Source organism: Trachinotus anak, unplaced genomic scaffold (assembly GCF_046630095.1).
Source record: "Trachinotus anak isolate AG129_WGS33_773 ecotype Australia unplaced genomic scaffold, CSIRO_AGI_Tana_v1 ptg000004l, whole genome shotgun sequence".
In the NCBI taxonomy this organism is placed as follows: Eukaryota; Metazoa; Chordata; class Actinopteri; order Carangiformes; family Carangidae; genus Trachinotus; species Trachinotus anak.
Genome location: NW_027273855.1, coordinates 4,403,532 through 4,426,577, shown reverse-complemented (window position 1 = coordinate 4,426,577; position 23,046 = coordinate 4,403,532). Strand labels below are relative to the sequence as shown.

Here is a 23,046-nt window from a genome sequence, read left to right as displayed (position 1 = left end):
GAGTTAAAAAAAATCATTATTTCAATCCAAGATAAAATGGAAGTATCTGTTTTTATTTCAGTGGTTAAACATTTACAGTAGTGTGGAGAAATTCAGTAAACATCCAGTGTATTACAGTATTTATATTCATTGTAGTATTAGAAATTACTCTGACTACAAAGTTTATAGTCATGGAATGTCATAATATCTGTTACATCTTTTTTTCATATAAATTATTGTCAAAAAAAAAAAAGTAAATGAACCATTTTCTACTCTTTATACATGAAGCCATCTACAGTTAAGTACATTTACATCAGAATCTCCTTAGAGAACAACCAGCTAGAGGAGTATAAATACACATGCTGCAACAGCAACCACTTACAACTAACAGCTTAGATAGAAAAAAAGGAGGGTTATAAACATTTCATGTGCCACTGGTCGAGTTTTTGAATGTTGATTATAGTGGTTCATTAACAACAGGTCTCAGCTCAGTTACACTGTGCTATTGATCATTTCGGGATTTTTATATTTAACGAGGGGAATGATGTGAATGATGTAGGCCTCAATGTAATTCAGTGCTTAGTGTATAACTGCATTCATTTATTCTGTATTATTAGTGTAATACAATAATGTCGAGCTTTCATTCAACTGGTGCTAAACTGGGGCTTGTTACAATTGAAGCTAAATTTGCACATTTACCACACAGGTGGTTAATGTTGAACTTGTTAATGTGAACTTGGTCTATTTTTCCATTCCCTAGTTTTAAAGGGGGAGACTAGTGTCATTTTATTTACTTTTGTACTGTTAACAAATGCCAAAAAAAGATCAAAACCTACAAAGTGTTAGTCCATTTCTTAACTTTCCGATCTCCCTATCCAGACTCTGTTTCAGAGCCAAGCCCATTTGTTCTTGCAGAGCGTGTAAATCTTTTAGAGGTCACAAGCCAACGGTTTAATTAAAAAAAAGGGCTAAATAAATCTCTAAAATATCTGGGCACTGCAGCTTGTAGCACATGTTACTCAAACAGGAGTAACTCAAACAGTGACTATTTTCAGCGGCGGATTAATACACATTTGGTGCTCTAGTCTGTATTTACAGCAGCAGGATGGTGTTTGTGTGAAATTCACACAAAAGCTCTGTGAAACAGAGGAATAAGCTCCATTAAGCTGTGACAGACAATACTTGTTGGCTTTAGTCTTTTCATGGGCTTTGTTGACAATAATAAAATAAAGAATATAGTCAGCCCCCTCCTTTAATCCTTTAATGGGATTAGGACACTGACAAAAAAAATGGTATTTGTGTAGTGCAGCCTTGTAAAGAGGATAGTCTGCTCTTCATTTATGTGAAAATGTTGAAAATCATCTTTAAAATAATTAAACCACCATGTTCATGCAGTCCAAACTGTTACCACAGACCATTTACAGTCCATACAGAGTGGGCGTCACTCTTTCTAATAAAGAGGCAAGCTTATTTTAACAGTCCATGGAGGGAAATGAACAGATGCACTGTAGTGCATCGGTACTGTGGTGTTCTGAAATTAAAGCAGCACTCAGTGAGAACAAAGACACAAGATAAAAAGCCTCTGATGTGCCCTGATGCAGCTCAGCAGCAGAGTCTGTGGGTGTTTTTCTGTTGTGTGGTGATGATACATGAATGAAGCGCCTGCACGTCAAAGAGCTCAGTTTACTGCACAAGACGAGAAGCACAAAGAGGGACTGAAGTCTGCAGTGACAGACTTTGAGTTAGCCTCATGCTACAGCTACGAGTTAACCTCCTCTGACATGAACTTTAGATGCGTCTACCTTTACGAGCTGTGCTGGTAAATGTGCATACATGTGCACCACTTTTACAACAGAGAAGTTTTTCTCTGATTGTAAAATTGTTTTCAAATGCATTCCCAGAAAAATGTGCATAAAGTAATTGCCCACACAAAGTGTAGAAAGTGCATAGTAGCAATACTGCTAAAAATGACTTTCATGAACTGCTGTCAACAGACTTTTATTGCGTAAAAGCCTGTCATACTAAAATTGTAAGGCAGCAGCAGAAGCTTTCAAACCTGTATTCACAGCTAGCATGCTAAAGGAAATGAGCAAGAACAGTCAAAAATGCTAGCATGTTTTAGAGCCTGCACACTGCATACGAAGGTCCCACATCCATCTAAAATTAAAACAATAATGCAGAAGCTCAAAAATGAAACTTAGCGACTGAAATGCGCCTCTGACCCCGGACGAGCTGCAGTAAAAATGGTTAGTCCTCTCCCTCCAGCTTCTGTGTGACACATTTGATGCGGATATTTTCCCGGAGGTTGCGGAGGCGCGCGCTGCGACTTGTGATTTCCTCCACGTAGGTTTTGGGGAACCAGCCCCGCTCCCCGTCTGACAGTCTGATGCCTTCCACCCAGCCTGGTAAACCAAACAAAGCACTACGTCTTATCATCTACTGCTTGTTTAAAGCTCAGAGAGTCAGTGAGACACACAAAATTAAGGGCATTTACATTTAGGTGCAGGTTGAAGTTGGAATGCAGTCTATCTGAAAGAGGACGTTATCCACATTCTTACCATCACTTGTAATGGTCTTAGCATGAAGAATGTCGGCCTTCTCCAGCGTCAACTCATCGTGCTCCTGGGCCTGATAGCTTTTGATGCACTGAACCTGGGATATATCTATGAGGAAAACAAAAAAAAAAAGATGAATGAGAGGACTAAGAGGTTTACACTGATTCATGGTGAAATTTCCAGCTCTTCACTGACCGTCATTCTCACTGGCTTGCTCGATGTCTTCGAGCGGATCAGATGGAAACATCGCGGTGATCCACCTCTGCTTCCCGCTCCTTGGCAGACACAAAACCAACGAGGCCAGTTAGAGCGCCGTCTGCTAAAGCATCAGCGTTATTGTTGACAGTGTTTTGACATTAAGTGTTGTTACTCACTCAGTGTGTGATTTGAGCAGGATCTGGTGTTTGAGCTGCTGGCCTTCACACAGCTGCAGGTGGAAGATGAAGCCTGAGATGCCCTGCAGCTTCTGACTGAGATCCTTCACTTTCAGCTCTCCGATCTTGGCGTGTACGAACACCATGAACTTCCATGTACTGTGAAAAATAAACAGAGAAGTCATTTTACTATCGTTAACAGCAAACAGTGCTTATCTTGATATTTCACATTTAGGACCAGCTGGAGAATCTTAAAAGCTACCATGTGTATAATTTCTATTTGGATGTAGCATCTTTCAAATGATTCTGATGATGTGAGTTTGTGTTTGCAGAGACAATCCTGGAGAAAACTGTTGCAGCCTCTGAGCTGCTTTCAGCCCATGTCACGGCCCTCGGATCAGATCCATGAGGAGGTGGTGGGTGGGTGGTGGTAGTTGCGTGCATTGCTGTCTGTTACAGGGTTGCTTTTCAGAATAAAACTGGGAGGCGCCAAAGAAATGTTTAAATCCTTTGCATGGTTGCTTTAAAAGATAGATGGAACTAAAGAACAGCCAGCAGCTAATTATCTAAGATTAGCTAAGCTGGAGTCTCTGCTGGCTGCGTGTCAACCTCACTGACAACAAGACTCCAGGAAGTCAGCGCAGTCAGCCAAGAAATAGTCCAACATATAAACCCTCGTAAAACCTGAGAGAACTTGCTGTTTTTACACTTTGGTTTTTGTGTGGATTAAACAAATGAAATCTAAAGTGTTGACAGAGCCAAGCCAAAGGTTTTGCCCTGCTTCCATGCTTTATTGAAAAGCTAAGCTAACAAGCTACTGGTTCCTGCTCCATAGAAGGCATACAGCCATGAGAGTGGCTTCAATCGTCTCATCTAACTACCAACAAGAAAGCAAATGCATTTCCCAAATTGTTCCTTTACTACAATACGCTTGTGCCATATGGATGTTAAAGGCTACTGGCTGTGAAGAACATATCATAAAAGCAGAACAATAGGTTATAATACACAAAACTAAAGTACAGCCTGAGCTAATATAAGGCCTCAGCAGTCTGAGCTAATAAAATCAAGTAGATGTTTTCCAAAGTTACAGTCTCTTTAGAAGGAATTCCCTCTTTGTGTTTCTTCTGCTTCAGTGCACCGTCTTCAAGGTTGGGGCTTGATTTAGGCCAACCTCAGGTTAGGTGTTGTTGGTCACTGGTTATCTGGGTATTTTATATACAGATTCCATCATTTCTAAACTCCCTTATTTTTTTCTACAGAAAATATAATGGTTATAATGGTTAACTGAATCAATAAATATGAAAAATGCAAGTCATTACACAACATTTCAAAGATTGTCTTTTTACTATCAGGCCTAAATGCTCTCAGGGTGTTAAAAGAGTGTTTGTAGAGTTGGTCTCACCAGGACCTGTTGTTAGGATGAAAATACACATTTAAACTTAGACTGCTGAAGGCTCAGATTAGCTGTGAATATGCATTTCTGCATGAACAAGAACAGTTTTCGGAGGGATTGCTTCACTGTTGGTTTGAAGAGAAATTGTTACAGTGACTTTTTCAGAATACATACAGTACATAGCATGTGAGCACTGCATCAGATAGACGCAAGAAAAATCATGTTCCACATGTTCCTTTCTTGCACGTCATGAATCACTTAGTGCACTTTTTTAACTTGCGGCCTCTGTATCAACTGAACATCACTCACTCCTTCCTTCTGGACAGCAGGAGACAGTCATTGAACAGGTGGAGGTACACGGGCTTGGTGGGTAACTTTAGCTTCGATCCAGAAATACTCATGGTCTGAGTGTCCACCTCCAGGAGCTCACCATGTTTCACCAGCCAGCGGGACTGAGAAATCAGAGGAAAGATCTACAAAGACAGGAAATCAGTTTCTGAATATTGAACCAAATGTTAAAAATCATGACAAAAAAAAAGTGAATCCTGAACCAACAGGACTTAAGAACAAAGACTTCAGTCACCTTTCCCTCAAAATGAATTTTCTTATTGAGGTGGATAAGTTCCTCCATCCTCTTCATTGACTGCACACTGGAGTTACATTCTTTGATGATCTAAGAAGACACAAACCAACACAGTTATTACTGTTGTGCCTCACCAGTGATAATACTGGTGCTCATCCAACTGGCTATTAAGGGTTTATAATCACCACCTTTTTCAGCTCATTGAAAGCTTTTGTGGCTGTGTCCTCATCTCGAGAGCCTGGTGTTGTCCTCTTCAAGATATTCTGAAAAATGAGGAGGTTTTTGAAGAAATGCCAAAGAGCACATAATACTCTTGTCATGCACTGTTGGGGAAAGAACCTGCTGCAGCAAACTGCTTGGCCGGTTCCAATATTACCTCATTTACAGTTTCACGTAATTGGGTTTCAAGTGCGAACATGAATTGCTGCAGTGAACGTTTAATCATGTACCTCCACCAGCATTTTAAGCCGTGTGATCCTCTGAAATGGGAGGATTAGAAAAGAGGTCAGTGGAAGTCTTTGGCAGATGGGGTCCTCCTCCAAACGAGCCAGGATGCTGGGGAAACGAGGGTTGTCGTGCCTGAGAGGACAAGACGAGGACATTCACAGAAACACTTTGATGACTTTTGGAGAAACTGAGTGAAAATTAGAGCATGTTATAAGACACAAAAAATCTTCAGCTCACTTAAAACAAACCACCTGCAAGTTAAGTCATGCAGGTGTAAAACAACACTTGAACACCCTTAGAGGAAGTTATGGACTTCCAGCATGAAACAATTGCTCTTTATGAACTACAGCCATGAATGTGCACAGAGAGATACAGTAGTTCCTGCATATGTTTATACATATAAGTTCAGGTTTGGTGTCCACATCAGGCTATGGTTTCTCATATGTACATTGGAAGCAGTTACTCACAGCAAACGCTGGTATGTCTGTTCTTGATAAGCCTGGTTGGTTACATAAGGTAAATAAACCCTTCGCAGAGCCGGGCAGTGGTTCAGGACAATGTCACACACATCGAAACGCAGAATGTCTTCCTCCAGTCTGTGTTCCAGGTCCTGAAGAAACCTACAGGCATCCAGTGAGCAGAAAATACACTCAGAGAAGGAGACATGATAACTGATGGCAGCTCAGATGTCAGTGGCGTTTTACCTCACCTCTCACTGACATCTTTGACCTCAGGCAGCTTGGAGAAGAGCCACTGCTTATCCTGAGCTCCGAGACACTCGGCGAGCTCCTGCGACAACATGAAGTGGTCCACAGCGATAGTCAAGCTGCGAATGTACGATGCTTCGGATGTCACCAGCTCAAACTTTGCCTGAGTTGCGGAGGACACAGGATGTCAGCCTGCCATACAGTACATGAACTAGCAAACAGCTGTGGCAGTCCAGAGAAGCAAATAAGACCCAGATGCAGTAACACAATGTAACATGTCTTACTCACCTCCTGTAACTTCCTCTCCTCGTTGCTGAAGTTGTCGAGCTGACCGCTGGTTCGTACGTCAGGTATATCCTGCCACAGTGCGAAGGCAGAGCCTCGGGAGGAGCGAAAGGAGCTGGATGGCGACAGATTAGATGGAGACGGGGTCCCGTCAGACCCCTCTTCCCTGAGTCCCTCCTCCTCTGTGCCCAGCTCCTTCCCTTGTTGCCTCTGGATCTCTCTGTTGATGGCGACGTCGCTGTATTCCTGGTACAGAATCGCTGCAGGAGGAAGCAGGAGTCAAACAAAAGAAATGTTGGCAATTGGAAATAAAGACAGTTTAAATAAATGCTATAGCAAAAGTTTAGCTACTTACAACTAGGCAAAAACCTTGATAAGCGATTCGAACTAGCAACAGTTGGAGGTGTGCCAAAGTCTTCTTCTATGGATTTCTTTCGCATTCTGTGAAGAAAATGTAATATCAAATTCATATATATCGTTAGATTTTTCACATTTTATACTGAAATATTTTAAGTCTGTATTTACCCGAGTTTCGTGCTCCACCGATGCAAAGGCATCCCATTGTCACTGCTGGGCAGAGGAGGTGCAGGTCCTACAGGACTGTGGGGGGCGCTATCACTAGAGCCTCCTGAGCTGCGGTGTTTACAGTTGTTCTTATCTGGAGAGGATAAAAAGCAGGTTGTGCAGAGGTAAGTTGAAGGGAGGAGGGAAGACGCTTCATGTATTAAAGGGTTAATACATACTGTGCTATGGCACGCTCAGTTTGAACCTTTCTAGTTCTTTTCAGACATAGTCGTGATGCTTTGTTGTTGTTAAAGGCTCACCTGTTTGTATCTTCATAAGCAATGGACTAAACATATACATTTCCTAGCCTGTTATCATATTGTAGGGCTGCAGCTAACAATCTTTTGATTCTCTCATATTTTCAGGTGTTTTAGCCTTTATTAAATAATACACAGGGGAGAGATGGCAAGAAATTAGGATGGAAAGAGTAGGAGATGACAAGCAACAAAGGTCTCCAACTAGGGATGTAGAAATCACCGACATCTTAAAGGACAGGTTCACATTTCATTGAAACAGTTTCTGGTTGATGTAATTGCTCTTCCTGTTCATTGCTGGCCATTGAAATAAACCTTTATAATAGGCTTCCAATGGAAGTGATGACAGACAAAATCCACAGTCCTTACTCTGTGCAAAATATATTTCAAAGTTTATCTGATGTTAAAATGTCGCTTCAACCGTTTGAGTTTATCAAATGACGTGGATATGTTTGAAAATTATAGTATTATAGTGCAAAATTCACTCTGTGTTTCCACTGTGTTTCCATGCAGGGCTGCAGCAGTGGGGTAGTAACACGAAGAGGGAATTCGATAATATAAAGACTGTAAATTAAGAGGATACTCACTGGTGGAGCCTTGTATTTATTTCAGACTCATTTTGGAATGTATGGAGTTGGAGTTTGTCCACCATCACTTTAAGACAAACTTGAACATTTGCAAGCCTCTGCCCCAACCAAATGTTTTAGTCTTGTTGATAACTTTTTCAATTTATATACTGTAGTTCATCATTCTCTCTCTAAAATGTGTGGATTTTTCACGGTTGACTGTGACATCTTTACATGGCATGTTTTGCCTGACAAACAGTCCAAAACCGAAACCCCAAAGTATTCAGTTTAATATAAAACAGAGAAAAGCAGAAAGACACTTTCATTTGAGAAGCTGGTAGCAGCAAATGTTTGGCATTTTCTTCTGATAATCTTTAATGTTATTAAAGCATTATGGTCTCACATATTGACAGTGATGGCCACTGTTCATGGCTAGTTCCCTGTCATGTGATCTAGATCTCATACATCTACAGCAGTGCAGATGGTTGATGCTTCTGAAGCTCTAATTCTAAACTACTGATTCAGGACAAATTTAAGTAACAACCTCAAATAAATAAGTAAAGAAACATAACGATGAGAGACGCTTCCATACTGGACATGAGTTTGACTGAATTTCACCATGATGTTGGATCTGTTGTCTACTCACAGTCAGGGTTGGGGCTGAGGCTGCTGGAGCTCTGTCTGTCCCTGGAGGCTACCCGTGCAGACAGAGACTTCCCCAGCTTCAGGGTGAAGGAGTTCTTCCTCTGAGACAGCTGAAGTCTCGATATGAGTTCTGAAGCTGAGAAGCGCCGCCGCTCTTGGTCCCCCTGACGGCTGCGTGACAAAACGCTCCCCCCTGAGGCACTGGACGTCTCCACACTCCCGCTGTCATCCCTCACCCCCAGGATTGAGTCCTCTATTATCTGCAGTGGTTCTGCAGGCAGATTAAAAAGATCATCGTGACTGAGGTTTGGGAGATCTGTGGTACCGTCTGTGGATGAGGGACTTGAAATGGCCTCCAGGGAGGATAATCCACTGAGGTCCTCCTCCAGGAAAGATGCAAAGGGTCCAGGGAAGATGTAGTCTGCATCCAGGATTGGGCTACTGAGAGATTCATCGCTTGGACTGTCTGGAGAGTAAACCTGCATCTTTCGCCCTGGAAACAAGAGATCATTTTTTATTAGATTAAGTGTTTTAAAGTCTAATTCATTATGTCAGCGTTCTCCATAATGAAATAAGCTGCACACTCACGGATAGACTTCTCTTTCACTGAACCTTGTGATGTCCTCCTCTGTGGCTGACGGGAGTCTGGGTTCTGAAACCCAGGACCTTCAGGTGAGGATGGTGAGCAAGGTAACTGAGATTCCCACGAGTCTGTGTTTGTGTATAGAGAGGACAGAGGGAACGACAGAGGGAGGCTAAGAGCTGCGTGGAGGGGACGACATACTGTTGTGACGGTTCGTGTCTTTTCAGTCTGCTCCTGCAAAGAGGAAGTCCCATTATGGCTTTCAAGCTCCCCATCACCAGCAGGCGCATGAGAGTTCAAAGTCAGTGTTTCATGTTGATTGTCTGTCCTGTGGCAGCTGTTCTGCATGTCATTCAGTTCGTTTAATGTATGTCTGAAACCATTCAGCGGCAGGGAGTGCGTTATACATTGTGCATCGGGAACAACAGTTGGCCTCGGAGAGCCCAGGCCGTTTAGTTTAGGAGTCACCGGTGGTTGTAGCTCGATGAAAGCCAGTGTTTCCTGCTGGCACACGGCGACATGCTTGTGGTGGCACGGGTGGAGCAGAGACCTGTCCTCCTGGGCCTCGCTCAGAGCCTGGGACTCTCCTGAGCCAGGGATCCACATGCTGGGACTCTCTCCTCGGCAGCGAAAAGCGTGAAGGTGAGGTTGGAAATCAGGAAAAGGTGAGAATCCATACCCAGGGAGCATGGCCGAACATGGGAGCTGCACAAGGACAGTGGGAAAAGAAAACTTATATTTAAGCCTTATTTAATACTTTTTAATATAAAACACTGAAGGATAATTTTCATAATCTTTCTCAGGCGACTATTCATACAGTTTAAACAGTAAGAGCCAATCAAAGAGAAAAAGAGAGACAATGCTTGACATTTACCACATAACTGATTATGCAGCCACTTTACATAGAAGCAACCACAAAGATGGACCAATGTATTTCTGCAAAGAAATTTCACACACTCTCTGTTTCACCTCACTATTCTTTCATTTTGTGCTTTTTGTGGTTGCTGTATTTCGAAGATAATTCGATTCAATATCATGTTGTGTAAGCAGTGTACCTCGCCTATAAAATTAAATGGCCCAATCCACAGCACAGCAGCTGAGGCTCCAATTGGCCTGACCCCATGTGAGTCCTGCCAAATGTTTGGCCAGTGATTTGGAATAACAACAAGTTAAATGTAAAAGTATTTTAATTAACTATATTAGCCATTAACCATATAATTCAACTTCAAAATTCATAATTTAAATCAAATCATAAAATAGAATTATTAATAATAATATTAATAATACATTTTATTTATAAGTGCCTTTCAAGACAATTGGAAAGTGAATAAAACACAAAGCAAATAAAACATAGAAACATAAACAAGATAAAACACAGAAAAGATATACAATACATACAATACAATATATGAATGAATGAAAATAAAACAGATATTGCCATTATTGCCATATGTTTCTACCTTATTAACAAATTATGTAAATACGATTCTAATAATATATATATGTTTCTTATCATTTATCAACTAATGAAAAACTGTAAAGTTATAAATTTAGGTGGCACAGTCCAGACTCCAGGATTATAAGCAGCTGGAGGAAAAAGTGATCACGGTTAAATGGGTTTGAATATAAAACTCAGCACTTATGACAGTTGAATGTAAATTTTACTGGACAAAGTGCAGACTCTAGCCTGTGCTGGAGGATTGTGATGAAAATATGAGTGATGATATCTAATTTCATTTACAGCAGAATTTAATTTCAGTGTCAGGTGTAAATCCTGTCACTATGAATCACATCTAGATACAACTGGGATATTAGATGCACCTCCATTAAATGTAGATTAGGAAAGGGATAGAGGATTGTTATCTAGGATTATGTGGACAAATGGGCTGAGATCTGGGATGATTGAACTGTCTGGAGTGAACAAGATAAACAGGGGTCAGCTGTAATGTCACCACAAGGAACAAACTGGTGTGTTAGTCTAAAGCAACAAACCTCTCATCCTGCAATTAGATAAGGACGACTGGACAAAACTCACTGTTAGCAACTGTTCAGTTGACTGACTGTTACACAGTATATTCAGTTATACTGAACAGTAAGCAGAGGTATGTAAGTTTAATAAACTATTCACAAAGTCTGTGACTGTTGAGTCCACGGGGGCGGCATAGGACTGACTTTCTGTTGGCCTACATTTTTGGGATTCAGCCTCATTTAAGCCACACACACACACACACACACACACACACACACACCTCAACTTAGCAAGATGGGCCCTGAAACTATTGACACGTGCAGGATGTTTCCTAGTCAAACCCAGTCTTTACACACAGACACACGCACACACGCATGTACACACAATCGCACACACTTAAGTCTAGAGTAGTGTGTCTCCTGAGCCGTGTCTTCCTGCTCTAATTAAAGGCCTCTCCACACACAGCATCCAGCCCCTGTACTTAACATCTCTCTCTCTCTCTGTCACACACACACACACACATGCACACACACACACAAAGAGAAACACACCAGCCCCAGACAGAATACCACAACAGACGAACATGCAGAGGAAGAGCGCACATCCTCAGCACTCTCACCTTTCACCTTAGATCTATACTCATCTATCACTCCACTTGTTGGTCTACCTTCCTGTCGGCCTACTTTAGCCAGCAGGCACCTTCTGTGGCTGAATATTTACAGTGAGCGTCTGTTAAAACCCAGTAGTGAGTCATAAAATGAGCTCCTCTGACAGGCTGTTTAAACACACACCAGTGGAGCTCAGTCTCTTCTTACCATCCTGCTTCCTGAGCAGGTAATCCTCAACGTCTGACTTAAACACCAGGTAAAATGAATGGTACAGACACGAGCACACAACACACAACACAGAGGAACTCAGAAGGAAATTTGTTTAATATTTCTATTTAGGTCAAGCAGCTTAGACATGTCAATATTTGTTCTCTCAGGTCATAAACTTTGTTTTTTTCATATAGCTAGAAACAACTTTCAGGGCTGATGTCAGAGGGAATGTCAGCTTTTAATGGTGTATACTTTTTTTATTTGTTCAGAGGGTGCAAAAACTACACAACAAAAATTAGCTGCTTCACATTTAGCCACTCACTCCACCATTTTTTATCAAATGAATTAGCAACAGCTCGTACCAAAAGCTAGCCTTCTCTTTAGCTTCCTGTGGAGTTTTCCAAGCAAAAGGCAAAAAATGCAGAACATAAGTATTTGTTCTCTATGGTCGGTCTTTTCCCTGTGGCTTTATTTCAGTCAAGTGGGACTTGTTTGCATTTACATAGCAATAAACTAGTTTGGTAGTTTACAAGACAAAATATGAAGACTGACGTTGGAAACAGCAGTTCATAAAAACTTTCTCAGATGAGGTCCATTTAGTGGCTTTTCTGCAGCTTTTGTTGTATCGCATGGTCTTCCTCAACAGCAAATATCCATTCTTTAAAGATGTTTTCTCAAGATGAAATGGTTTAGTGTTTTGTCCTCATATGAATGTATGAGTCAATGAAACTGTCACTTGGCTTGATGCCAATTTCGAAATCGAAACTTCAACAGTGAAGGAAAAATAAACAATATTCATTTATTTGTTGTCTAAGCTGTTGCCAAGGCAATCACACTACTTTCCATCTTATGTTTCTTGGTAAGCAGCACCCATATTATCATGGTGTGGTGCGTTGTGGGAGAAAAGTACTTATCAAAACTACACTTAAAAACTGTGATTTTAGTTAGTGTGATATTTTTAAAGCACACTTCCCTTTGTCATTATTCCACTGTAAAACGCTACATACTCTCGAAACACATAATTACTACACTGTATAGTGTAGAATTTGGACCACAGACAAGGTCGCACTGTGAATGTTCATTGTTAACTTTTTTTTAATCTCTTTTATGTATTTGTTCACACACACAAACACACACGCTGCAGGGCCTTGCTCATATCCCTGTGACATTATACCCTTCAATTCATGCATTTTTATTTGTAATTTAGAGTTTAATTATCATAGTGACATGCTGTAAATCTTTATGAGATACATATATTTTACATTATAGTCAGTAGTATCACATTAAACTGTACACCTGTAATTTACATGAGCATGGAAGTGTCACTTTAGAGGATAAAAGCATGAATTAATGCTTTTCCTGAAAGTATGACTTTGCTTATAATGGTGTTTGTTTGCCTAGAGAATCACAGGCTGGAAATGATAGCTTACCGTCCTTTTTTTTTAGTGCACATGTGCTGTATAATGTGAATATGGGGCTGTTGAAAAGCCACACCTGTTCTTGTGGCAACGGTAGGCTGCCCTGTCGATCCTACTGCTCTGTGTTTCTCCCTTGCACATGCACACACACGCACACACATAGGTTTTCATGTATGCACACACACACACACACACACACACACACACACACAAACACACATGGTAGTCCAGGCACAAATGGTTACCTGTTCCCTGCTGCAGACAAAGGCAGCTTTTATCTGTGTGCCTGGGCCGGGCTGCCCTGAGCGCAGGACACCTGAGAGGGTGTGGGAACTGCTTATACTAATCCACTCGTATAGTGCAGCCACTGAGCCATATAAACACATCCAGAACACAGCTGCATAATGACACAAGCTTATTGGTGTCTGGAAGTGATTACTGGCTGGTTATGCTGTAATCCTGCTGTAGATGTACAGCATTATCTAAACTTTACTTACTTCTATCTACAGTCTGTCATATGAGATCAAATGTGAATTATTTCCTTGTTTACAGGGTATTATCTAGAAAAAGATTATATATATATGTGTATGTCTCATCTTTCAATATCATCCTAATGAATGAATGTTCACATAATCCTCCACCAAAAGCCAACTCATCATAAATCAACATACTCTTTGTAGAAAATTAGTTATGTGCATGTTTGATCCAGAAACCTCAGAGATCCCCAAAACTGACAATAAGCCTCACCACCACATTTATCAAACATGAAAGCATCCGATTATACATACTGCACATTCCTAACGCTGATACAATTATATCACGCTATTAAAATTTCAATCCCAAAGACATGTAATTTCCCTTGTCATAGCAGGGTGTTATTTGTGACTGTTATGGACTTTGCTGCCAGTGTTTCCCCCTGTAATTTCACTAGGCCGCTCTAAGACGGTGTGTCTGCGTACGGCAGTTAATGAATGGCACTCTGGCATGCCTTTAATACCAGCAGCCATGTGAGGAGCATTTTTAATTGTGATATTCTTCATCTTAAAGGTCTCAGAATAATCCTTTAATGGAGTGTATCACAGAAGTATGAGCATGAATCCACTGCTGATTCAGTGTCACGACAGAGTCAAATGTTACGTAATTGAATAATTAAAGTTTGTTTGATGTTTGCCAGAGGGGAGATGAGGGTGTTAAAACAAATGGATTCACTGTAGGAGCTGTTTGTGGTTCATGAAGGTGAAGACATGCATTTCTACACTGTTTACTTTTCCAATCTTAGGGAGTGTGAGGTTTTCATGGGGTATTATGAAAGATGCTTCACAGAGGACAATGATTGGTGTAAATGTAGCACTTCATTCACTCAAGAAAATACCTCACGTAATCCAGCCAGCAATTACATATTAGCTGTTGCAGTTCAGTTGAACAGACACGTCATTTCTTAGCCTGGAAACAGCAGTCTACCTTTCTCGGCGTGGTCCTGCAGGGCCGACTGTCACATTCAAACATCAACATCGAGCATTATTGACAAGGGCACCGCAAGTCTGGCTGTGATTGTTTGCCTCTGACTTTCAAGCTCAACAAACATGGCAGCGGGTCTAGAAATCTCAATTTATACCTTAACTACAAAATCAACTTTTAAATTCTTTATAAAACACTTCAGTGTTTGGCTCCACAGCAATTTTCTGACCAGCTTACTGACTTAATCACACACTTTTCATGTCCTCAGTGTGGGGTTTTCCCAGATTCTTTTTTTCACAGGCCTGGTCCGGCCTGCTTTAAAGAATAAGTCTTCTATATTTCTCTTTCTGTCAAAAACAAATCCCCAGACAAAAACCAGACAAAAAACCAGCAATGAACTGATCCAACTATGAATATGGGCATTGTAGTGTATTTTAATGTATTCCCACATATAGTTTCTTTCTGCTGGAAGTAGAGCCCCAAATCTGTATTAATCCACAGCTAAGACATGCACTGCTTACTCCTGTTTTAGTTACGCTTGCTAAAAACCACAGCACCCTGCTAATTTATTTTAAAAAATGAAATGAAAGAATGAAACTATATAATTGTTACCCATTTTTAAAGATTACTGTTTCAGTTGAAATCAGTTTCTTTAGTCTTCAGTTTGGGGCTGAGTGAAACCCTCAGTATACCGAGGGCTGACAGTGTTGACTGGCAGGGTTTATCATGGCCAACCCTCAAGACTTCACAGGTTGGCACTAACTGTACCTGAACTAAGATTCAGATCTCGCAAGGGTGATTTTTGTCACATTTTGTCCTGTTTTCTGCCTCAGGACCTGTGACCTGTCACTGTATCCACGTTCAAAAGTAAAGTAAAACTTTTTTCCGAGGCTTATGATTAGGCGCCATGTGTGTTTGTAATTTGAGCATGTGGGGTGGGTGCAGTAGTTGTTTTAGGGTAGGTGATTTCTTTTCGTCTTGTATTTTTTTTTCGTGTTTCTTTTGTTGCTGTTGCACCAGTCTAGTTCGCTCAGTCTAAAAATGAGCTTGTGAGATTAAGAGGTCTTGGCAGGACAGAAATTTCACACTGTTAAAAGCCACTTTCCATCCTTTAGTTTTATATAAAACAATAATCCATAACTTTACGGGTTTCAAGACATTTCCAATCATCCCATTTACTTTTCAACTGCACAATCAAGGCAACCCTTGACCCAAAACGTTTCAGCTTTAAAGAGTAAAAAGCCTCATTCTGAAGTCAACAAAGCAACATACACTAAAGCAGTGTTACTTTTCAAATACTTAGCTTGGTGATCTAAAGTATAACTTAACTGGTCCGAAACCGCTGACAGAAAAGTTCTAGTGTTGCATCCGCTGATGCTGCTTCCCTGTTTGGAAAACAACAGAGGCAGCATTGAAGGCAGGATTAGGAAGGTGGTGACATTATCTTCCTGTGCCAGAGCCACAAAAAAAGCTACGTCAAATTAAAGAAATAACTGTCTGTGTATTTCAGGTTGTACTGACGCCCCAGTGTTTAAAACCTGGGGCCTTTTGTTGCACACCATTCCTTGTTTCCCTGCCAACTGTCCGATATCAAATAAAGACAAACATATCTCAAAAAGGAATTTCTTCAGTTGTGTTTAAAAATGTTTAGTTAGCAGCTCCTAGGATTCGTGTCAACTAATAATGACATTGGTGAAACATTGGAAGCATTTCACTTAAGTAAGACTTTCGCCCTTAAAAAGTCATATTGAGTAGTTTGTTGAGGTGTGGGTGATTAAAATCTGGATGCCCAGCCAACTTACAATTTATCAAATCACACTGATCAGTGTGGACGTTACAATATGGGAAACCTCCTCTGCAAAATGACAGTGTCTCGTTCCTTCCCCCACGCGCTCTCTGTCCGCGAGCGTGAGTCCGGTGTGTTTGGTCAGACAGACCGGAGTGTCCTAACAGTGTGGTGTGACCGGCTCGTGTGTGTGTGTGAGATCGCAGTTTAGCTCGGTCACATCAGACCACTAATTGCCAACCAGTAGACTGAAGAACCAAGCACTGTCTGCCGAGACAAGACATGACATCATTCAGCGTCACTTCTGGGAAAATCGCCTCTACTGTGCACTGTGTGTTTTCACGAAGAAAAGTTACATTGTGCATCAACACTGAGATAGTAATGACACACATTTTCAACATTAAAACTGGTATTACAAAGTTTAAACAGTGCAATGGAATAAAGGATGTGTCTTTTTTTAAGTTATTAGTGTTTATGTTACTTTTCAGCACAGAATATATTAAAAGTCTCTTGTGTTTACTGAGCGACGGAGCAGGCTGCACAGTTACAGTGAGTTATTGCAGGCTGCTCAAACAAACCCCAAAATCTTCACCACATTATTCCGCAGGCTTGTGTGCTGGTTTTCTTCCAATTATTTTGATGCGAATTATGATGTGTTGACATAAAAACGATAGAGGGCAACTGGGAACTTGCTGCTTAAATTCAGACATGATGCAATAAATTCCTATGCTTGTTTGAGGTCGGCAGGTTTTTGGTCAATAAATAATGTTGCTTTTGGTTTTCATTTTGAACCAGTAAAACTTTCTTATTGTTAAAGTTACACTTTCTCTGTTTGTCTTATGGCAATGGCATGTAACCATGTACATCTATAACACCTGGATGGAAAGCCAGGAAGCATCAGGAAGTCTCTTCAGTGGTATTTTAATGGGCTTCATCTAAATCTCTCAGTCAAAACTCCTCGGTGAGACTCAAATTCCGATCATAGAAAGAACACCAGATGTCAAGGTGACACACTAATCTGCTTTTTTTTTTTTTTTTTTTTTTCCTGTGAGGTCAGATGCCTGGATGTTGTGAGAATAGCTGAGTGGATTCAGGTCAGGGAGTTTCTCGGTATTCGTTCCTCTTCCATCCTCCACCTACTGAGACAGGTGAGCACCCCAGAGGCTACGGACGAGGCGGGTTGGGAGGGGGGGTTTACCCAAATGTTTACACATGGTGTGGGTCCTCCTAATCCTCCTCAAAAGCCTCAGGCAACTTACCCATGACCATCTGAAGATGCATACTGACAACGTGGCTTACGATCACACAAAGTTATGACACACACACACACATACACAAGGCACACCTGAATGAGAGTTTGTGTGTGTTTGAGATGCTATCAGTCTTTAATTGAAAGCAACAAGACGTAGAGAGGCCCTCCCTGACCTTGTCTCACTCAGTGCTATTTCCACTAACAGGAAGGGACAAACTCCAATCTCTCATTTAAAAGCCTGAAAAAATGGCGACCATCTCACGCGTAAACGCCAAGACTTTTGGACCTTTAACCCTCCACCCCCCCACTTCACTCTGCCACCATAACAACTGCAGTCAGATAATCTGAAACAGAGGAGACACACAGACAGAACAGGAAAGACACAATGGAGCTATTGACAAACGTATGGAAATTACCTGATCTAATTATGGTGCTTTATCATAAGTCACAAAAGCTACCAAGCTGATGGAGGGCCAAGGATCCAACACACAGTAAATCCAGAAAATCTCATAATAAGTAGCTCCTGACACACCACGGTTATCTGTATGCAATGAGATTCTAAGAAGAGGAGTGCTGATTAAGGATTTTTTGGCAGGTTACATGAACATACGAAAAGTTCAATCTGGCACATTAGGAACATATCTCGACCTTGATGGTTTGCAGTAATCATAATGTTCAAAAACAAACCTCACTCTGTCCTCAAAAAGTAATTTTACAAACAGCTCAACATGAATCAGCTTTACCTTTCATACACACCTATTAAAAACAATTTATCTCAGTGTGGAATAACTGGGACAGGGTGGCGAGGTTGGAAAGGGATGGATGGAGGGAGGGATGCATCGCTGGTTTTGGTCTCAGGGTTTGGTGATAGTGAGAAAATATGAAATATAACCTACCTCATCCATTCAACGCATTCGGTGTTTGTCAGTCACAAATTCCAATCTTTATCCTTTAATCCGCTCTCATAATTAAAGTGATTCATTTTTCCGTTGATCGACGAATCACATCAGCAGCAGACGTTTTTGTAGTAACTGAGTCACTTAAAGAGAAGAAGTGTTGCCATTCAAGGATCTGCAGGAGGTTTTGTTTCAGATTTGTTTGTTCAGGTATAAATCCATTGAAAGGGAGGAGGCTCGGTTTGCTGTACTCAAACTGTCAATCAGAGCACTTTGATTCCAATCTGATCCTTTGCCATCGAGCTTTCAAGAGGCTGACCTACTTTGCAGAAAATTGCTGATGCATCTCTTGCATTCATCTGCTCTTGTTCGCTCGTGCGCTCGTCCTTGCTGTTTTTTAGCTCCCTGCTCCACTTTTTCCCCAGCTGAGCACCAGCAGTTTCTCCTCACCCCACCACCTCCTCCTCCTCCTCCCCCTCCCCACTTCTTGCTTTTATTATCTGGACAGGTATGCACAAGCAATCCACTGGGCTGCCTGTTGTTTTGAAATGTGATCGGGTAAAAGTGGAGCACACCTCACGAGCTGACCATCCAGAAACAAACCCACTTTAGCCCAGAGCTAAAGCTATAAACTATGCAAAACCAAGCTCTGAATACCAGCAGTGGCGTCAGCATTAGAGCGATGAACTGAGAGAGAGCGATAAGCGGCCTGACAGAGAGGAGTTGCGGCTGTTATGCATGAGCGTAACACCTGGTTTGTGTTTGTTCTGTTCTGTTGTTGTTTTTTTTTTGGTTTTTTTCCAGAAAAGCAAAGAGACACAAAAGACCAGCATTTTAGTGAAAAAGCAAAGTCTCCCAAGCCAGAAAGTTATTATCTTGCATGAGTACAAATGTGAAACACACACCACATTGTATTGGCCAAGTCACTGTGAGACAGCCTGAGGGCTACAGTGCTAGACAGGTGTGCAGCAACGCAGCCAGGGCAGTGATTGGCACACATCACCTCCGGGCTCAAGTTTTAACCATCCCTTTGTTTTAATCTTCACATTACAGCCAAATATTCTGAGACACACAGATATGATAAAAACTTACTGCCTGAAAAGTGAATGATTTGTGCTATTAAAGAGTCAGAGCGCTCTGGGTGTGTGAGAACTTTTCTATCTACAAGTCAAAGCCAAACACATTATTATATTATCATTAACTGAACGCGCAGGCTGTAACTCAGTTGGTGGTCTGTTTTAAAGTCCAGGTTTGAAGACAAGTTCATGTCCTACTTCAGATGCGCCCAGCCCCCAGATGAAACCTCCTGACACACAGAGACACTCTTCCACATTCCCCGGATGACTCGGCATGCTCATTCCTCTGAAATGGACCAGTAAGCTGGGGCAGGAGACAAACAAAGAAACTCTGCCATACACGTGCAGGAGCAAGGGCTGCTATTATGGGCCATTAGTGCTGCTGCTATCTAGGCCACAAGCCAAAAGGGTAAGAAAGTGACTGAGCTTCCTGTATAATATCAGCGTCACAGGTTCTCTCAGTCAGTGACGCCTAATGATTTTAGCCTAGTTTTAAGAGCAATGACACAGAGCCACGTTCAGGTTAGCAGCTGAGCATGTGTGCGTGTTCGCGTGAATGTAAACACCACGAGGAGCACAGGTAGCATTTGTGTGCAGTGTTACACACACACACACACACACATGCTCAGATAGCCACTGTCTGAGTGGCAGGTGATGGGGCAGGTGCTCTCCAGACATACAGTTTTGGGGGGGGGGGGTGGTGGGGAGGGGCCCTGTGGGTGATATGAGCTGACATGCAGAGCGAAATCAAATCCGCAGTAGTGTGCTTACAGGCTGGAAATTCAATCACATCTAAATGAAATCAGCCATCCTGAGTCTTTCTTTTTTTTTTTTTTTTTTTTTTTTCAATTTATGGACTATTGGAAAAAAAATGAATCATTATCAGAAGTCTGCCATCATACAGGGGATCTCCAGCCTGTCATAAAGTGCAGTAAAACGGTTCAAAGTCCTGATTTATGCATTGTGCTGGTACACATCTACCCAACGTGCAGGTGGTGAGCTTCACTCAGACGTACCGTAGTAAATCAGATAATCCAGGAAAAACACCCACAGCTATCTAATTCTCCTCCAGCCAAAATATGTGGCTTTCAGACACCGTCCTATCCGCACGCCGAGCAGCCGCAGCAGCAGTCAACTCACATGACAACGCACTTACTCATCAGGACGCCAGACAGCAAAGCAGCCATCACCTCAGCTCACCCTCTCGCCATCAGCAAGAGGGTGGCGAGACGTTGAGAATGAGTCTGGTCGGCAGTAATCTGTTTCAGACGTGGATCACAATCACCTCACTGAGAAGAAGGAGGCAGTTCCCGTAGTTGTGAAAATGAAAACCTGGTTGCTGAATGTCATCATTGCGTTGTTGTTTATCCCTCATGAAGCAGTGTCAACAACTTGAGCAGCTGGAGGCTCCACATGAGTGAACAAACAGTGCAAGAAAACTCAAACTACTGCGCGCACACACACACACACACACACACACACAGATCCAGGTACAGGCCTTGGTTAACAACCTGAGGCTCTTGCTTCACCTGAAGCTACAGGCAGAGAAGATGTTTGACTTTTATGCTAAAATGTCCCAGAGAGGAAAGCAGTTTGTGTGTGTGTGTCTGTGTGTGTGTGCTGCGGCGCCAAGTTTCAGCCATGTACAGTTTTTAACAACCCCTCATCCAACATACTCCAGACATGCACTTACCTGCCCTGCTCTGCAACAACTCATTGCTGCACTGTAACCATCGCATTCAAGGCTCATCTCACTCTGCACAGCCTAGGGAGCTGCTGGAAACATTACTGATGCAAGCAGCAACTTCTTCCAAGGGAATAAATGAATAGGAAAGCTAACGATCCCACTGGCAGGATTCATGCATCTTTTTAAGCTGGATATTTGCAACTTCAGTGTTGCAGGAAAGTGCAAACAATAGTAAAACTTTCACATTTTAATCCTGTATCCCACTGTGGTACACATGCATGTTCTGAGGGACTTTGTTTAAATGTCTGGTTTTGTCAGTAGAGACAAGACAAAATCCAGGCAAACTGAGTCCAGATAACCCATCTCATGGTGGTGTTGTTTCCTCAGTCCCATATACAAACAGCATCTACCTTTGTTTCCAGAGCTTATGTGCTGTCAGAAAAATTCAATGCACCTGACAAGCTGCACAGCAAGCACCACTTTCTCCAAGTTGCACCACACAAAGCACAGCCTGCAGTCCCGGACAAATGACACAGCTCGACTTTCACTCCTAACAGCAAAATTCTCCAACTTGGAGCAAAAAGGTTTTGGTAAGAATGTGGAGTGTGCGTGTAGATTTCCCTGTTCTGCTCATTTTCTGTGTAAAGGACTTATTGTGTGTGTTTGTCAGTACTCTACCTCATTGGCGTTAGCAGTCTAGTGTGTGTGCTGGCTGGTGGCCAGCAGCAGTGTGTGAATCCAGGCCATCCCAGGGTCAGACTGAGCCACTCTGCTATCCATTGCTGCCTTGTGTTCCTCCTGGCTTCTTTCCTCCCTTCTCTTCCTTCAGCTTCTTTTTTTTTTTTTTTTAAACCCGTCTGGGATTTTTCAAATCTGAGCTCCTCTGCCTGATTCTTCTTCTTCTTCTTCTTCTTGTTCTCCTGCTCCTCGAGAAAACAAAAACAGGCTGAAACGGCCACCACTTGCTGCTCTCAGAGCTACTTACAATTCAGATCCCCTCTCTAAGCTCCTCTGCTCTCCCTTCTCTCTCGCTCCTTTTCCCTCCCTCCCTCCCTCTCCCTCTGTCTCTCTCTCTCTGCTACTGTTGGGGAAGTGCTCTCTCATTTTCTCTCTTTCTCCTCCCCCTCTCTTGCCCTTCCTCTAACTCTAATAGTTATTTGGTGTCTCTGCATGCAGCTTTCACTGAACGACAGACTGTGAGATGGTGACAGAAAGAAGCTGCTAAGGCATGCTCGAACTCTCTCATCTCTGTCAGCGCTCGCCGCTCGCTGTTGTATCAACTATGTTCACTAATCAAACATGAAAAGAATGGTGGTGGGTGGTGTTGGTAGGGGGGGCTGGTCACCTCGGGACAGCAGTTTATGCAGCAGTGGTGAACGTCTAATTGTCCCCATTTTTCTATTAGAGGGAAACAGGTCACTAAAGGCTGGGGAGTTGTTAGTGATTTTGCTTTTGTATCACTTTTCTCACTGAGAAAAATATTTTTGTGGCAAAATGGTGAACTTAACTATTGAATATATAAAATATTATTGGTTGGTTAAGATATAAGATGTAAAATTATGATTTCAAATTAGTCAAATAACCTGTGACAGGTGTGGCTGAAACTACTATTAACTATTACTTAAAACTATTTTAACCCCCTGAAAATACAGTTTTGCCTGTAACTAGCTTTAAAGCTGCATTAATCAGTATTCTCATATTAACAATACATAAAATGATTATGTGTAATTTGAAAGTTCACTCAGAGTGAC

The 23,046-nt window shown here is 41.9% G+C and overlaps 1 protein-coding gene across 2 annotated transcripts; it reads right to left on the bottom strand.

Annotated features, from left to right (window-relative positions):
- Nucleotides 1–32: 32 nt before the first annotated feature.
- Nucleotides 33–22,414, bottom strand: arhgef19 (Rho guanine nucleotide exchange factor (GEF) 19). Of its 2 annotated transcripts, none has more exons than XM_071475349.1 (16): nt 21,974–22,414; nt 8,941–9,640; nt 8,354–8,845; nt 6,849–6,981; nt 6,679–6,764; nt 6,327–6,583; nt 6,041–6,201; nt 5,799–5,951; nt 5,334–5,463; nt 5,073–5,147; nt 4,885–4,974; nt 4,611–4,774; nt 2,909–3,067; nt 2,730–2,809; nt 2,538–2,642; nt 33–2,381 (listed from the first exon to the last, which is right to left on the bottom strand). In XM_071475349.1, the coding sequence occupies exons 2-16, from the start codon at nt 9,623–9,625 to the stop codon at nt 2,227–2,229; spliced, it is 2,925 nt and encodes a 974-aa protein (XP_071331450.1). In that variant the 5' UTR covers nt 9,626–9,640; nt 21,974–22,414; the 3' UTR covers nt 33–2,226. The 2 variants fall into 2 exon arrangements, with proteins under 2 accessions (XP_071331450.1, XP_071331449.1); XM_071475348.1 differs by lacking the exon at nt 21,974–22,414 and adding an exon at nt 18,533–18,974.
- Between the last annotated feature and the right edge of the window lie 632 nt (nt 22,415–23,046).

Excerpts from the sequence above, each read along its gene's own strand:
- arhgef19 (XM_071475348.1), bottom strand. Across the intron at positions 6,982-8,353 it reads CCTCAGCCCCAACCCTGACT|ATAAGAACAACTGTAAACAC; the intron begins GTGAGTAGACAA and ends TATCCTCTCCAG. Across the intron at positions 4,975-5,072 it reads CTTTCAATGAGCTGAAAAAG|ATCATCAAAGAATGTAACTC; the intron begins GTGGTGATTATA and ends GTGTCTTCTTAG.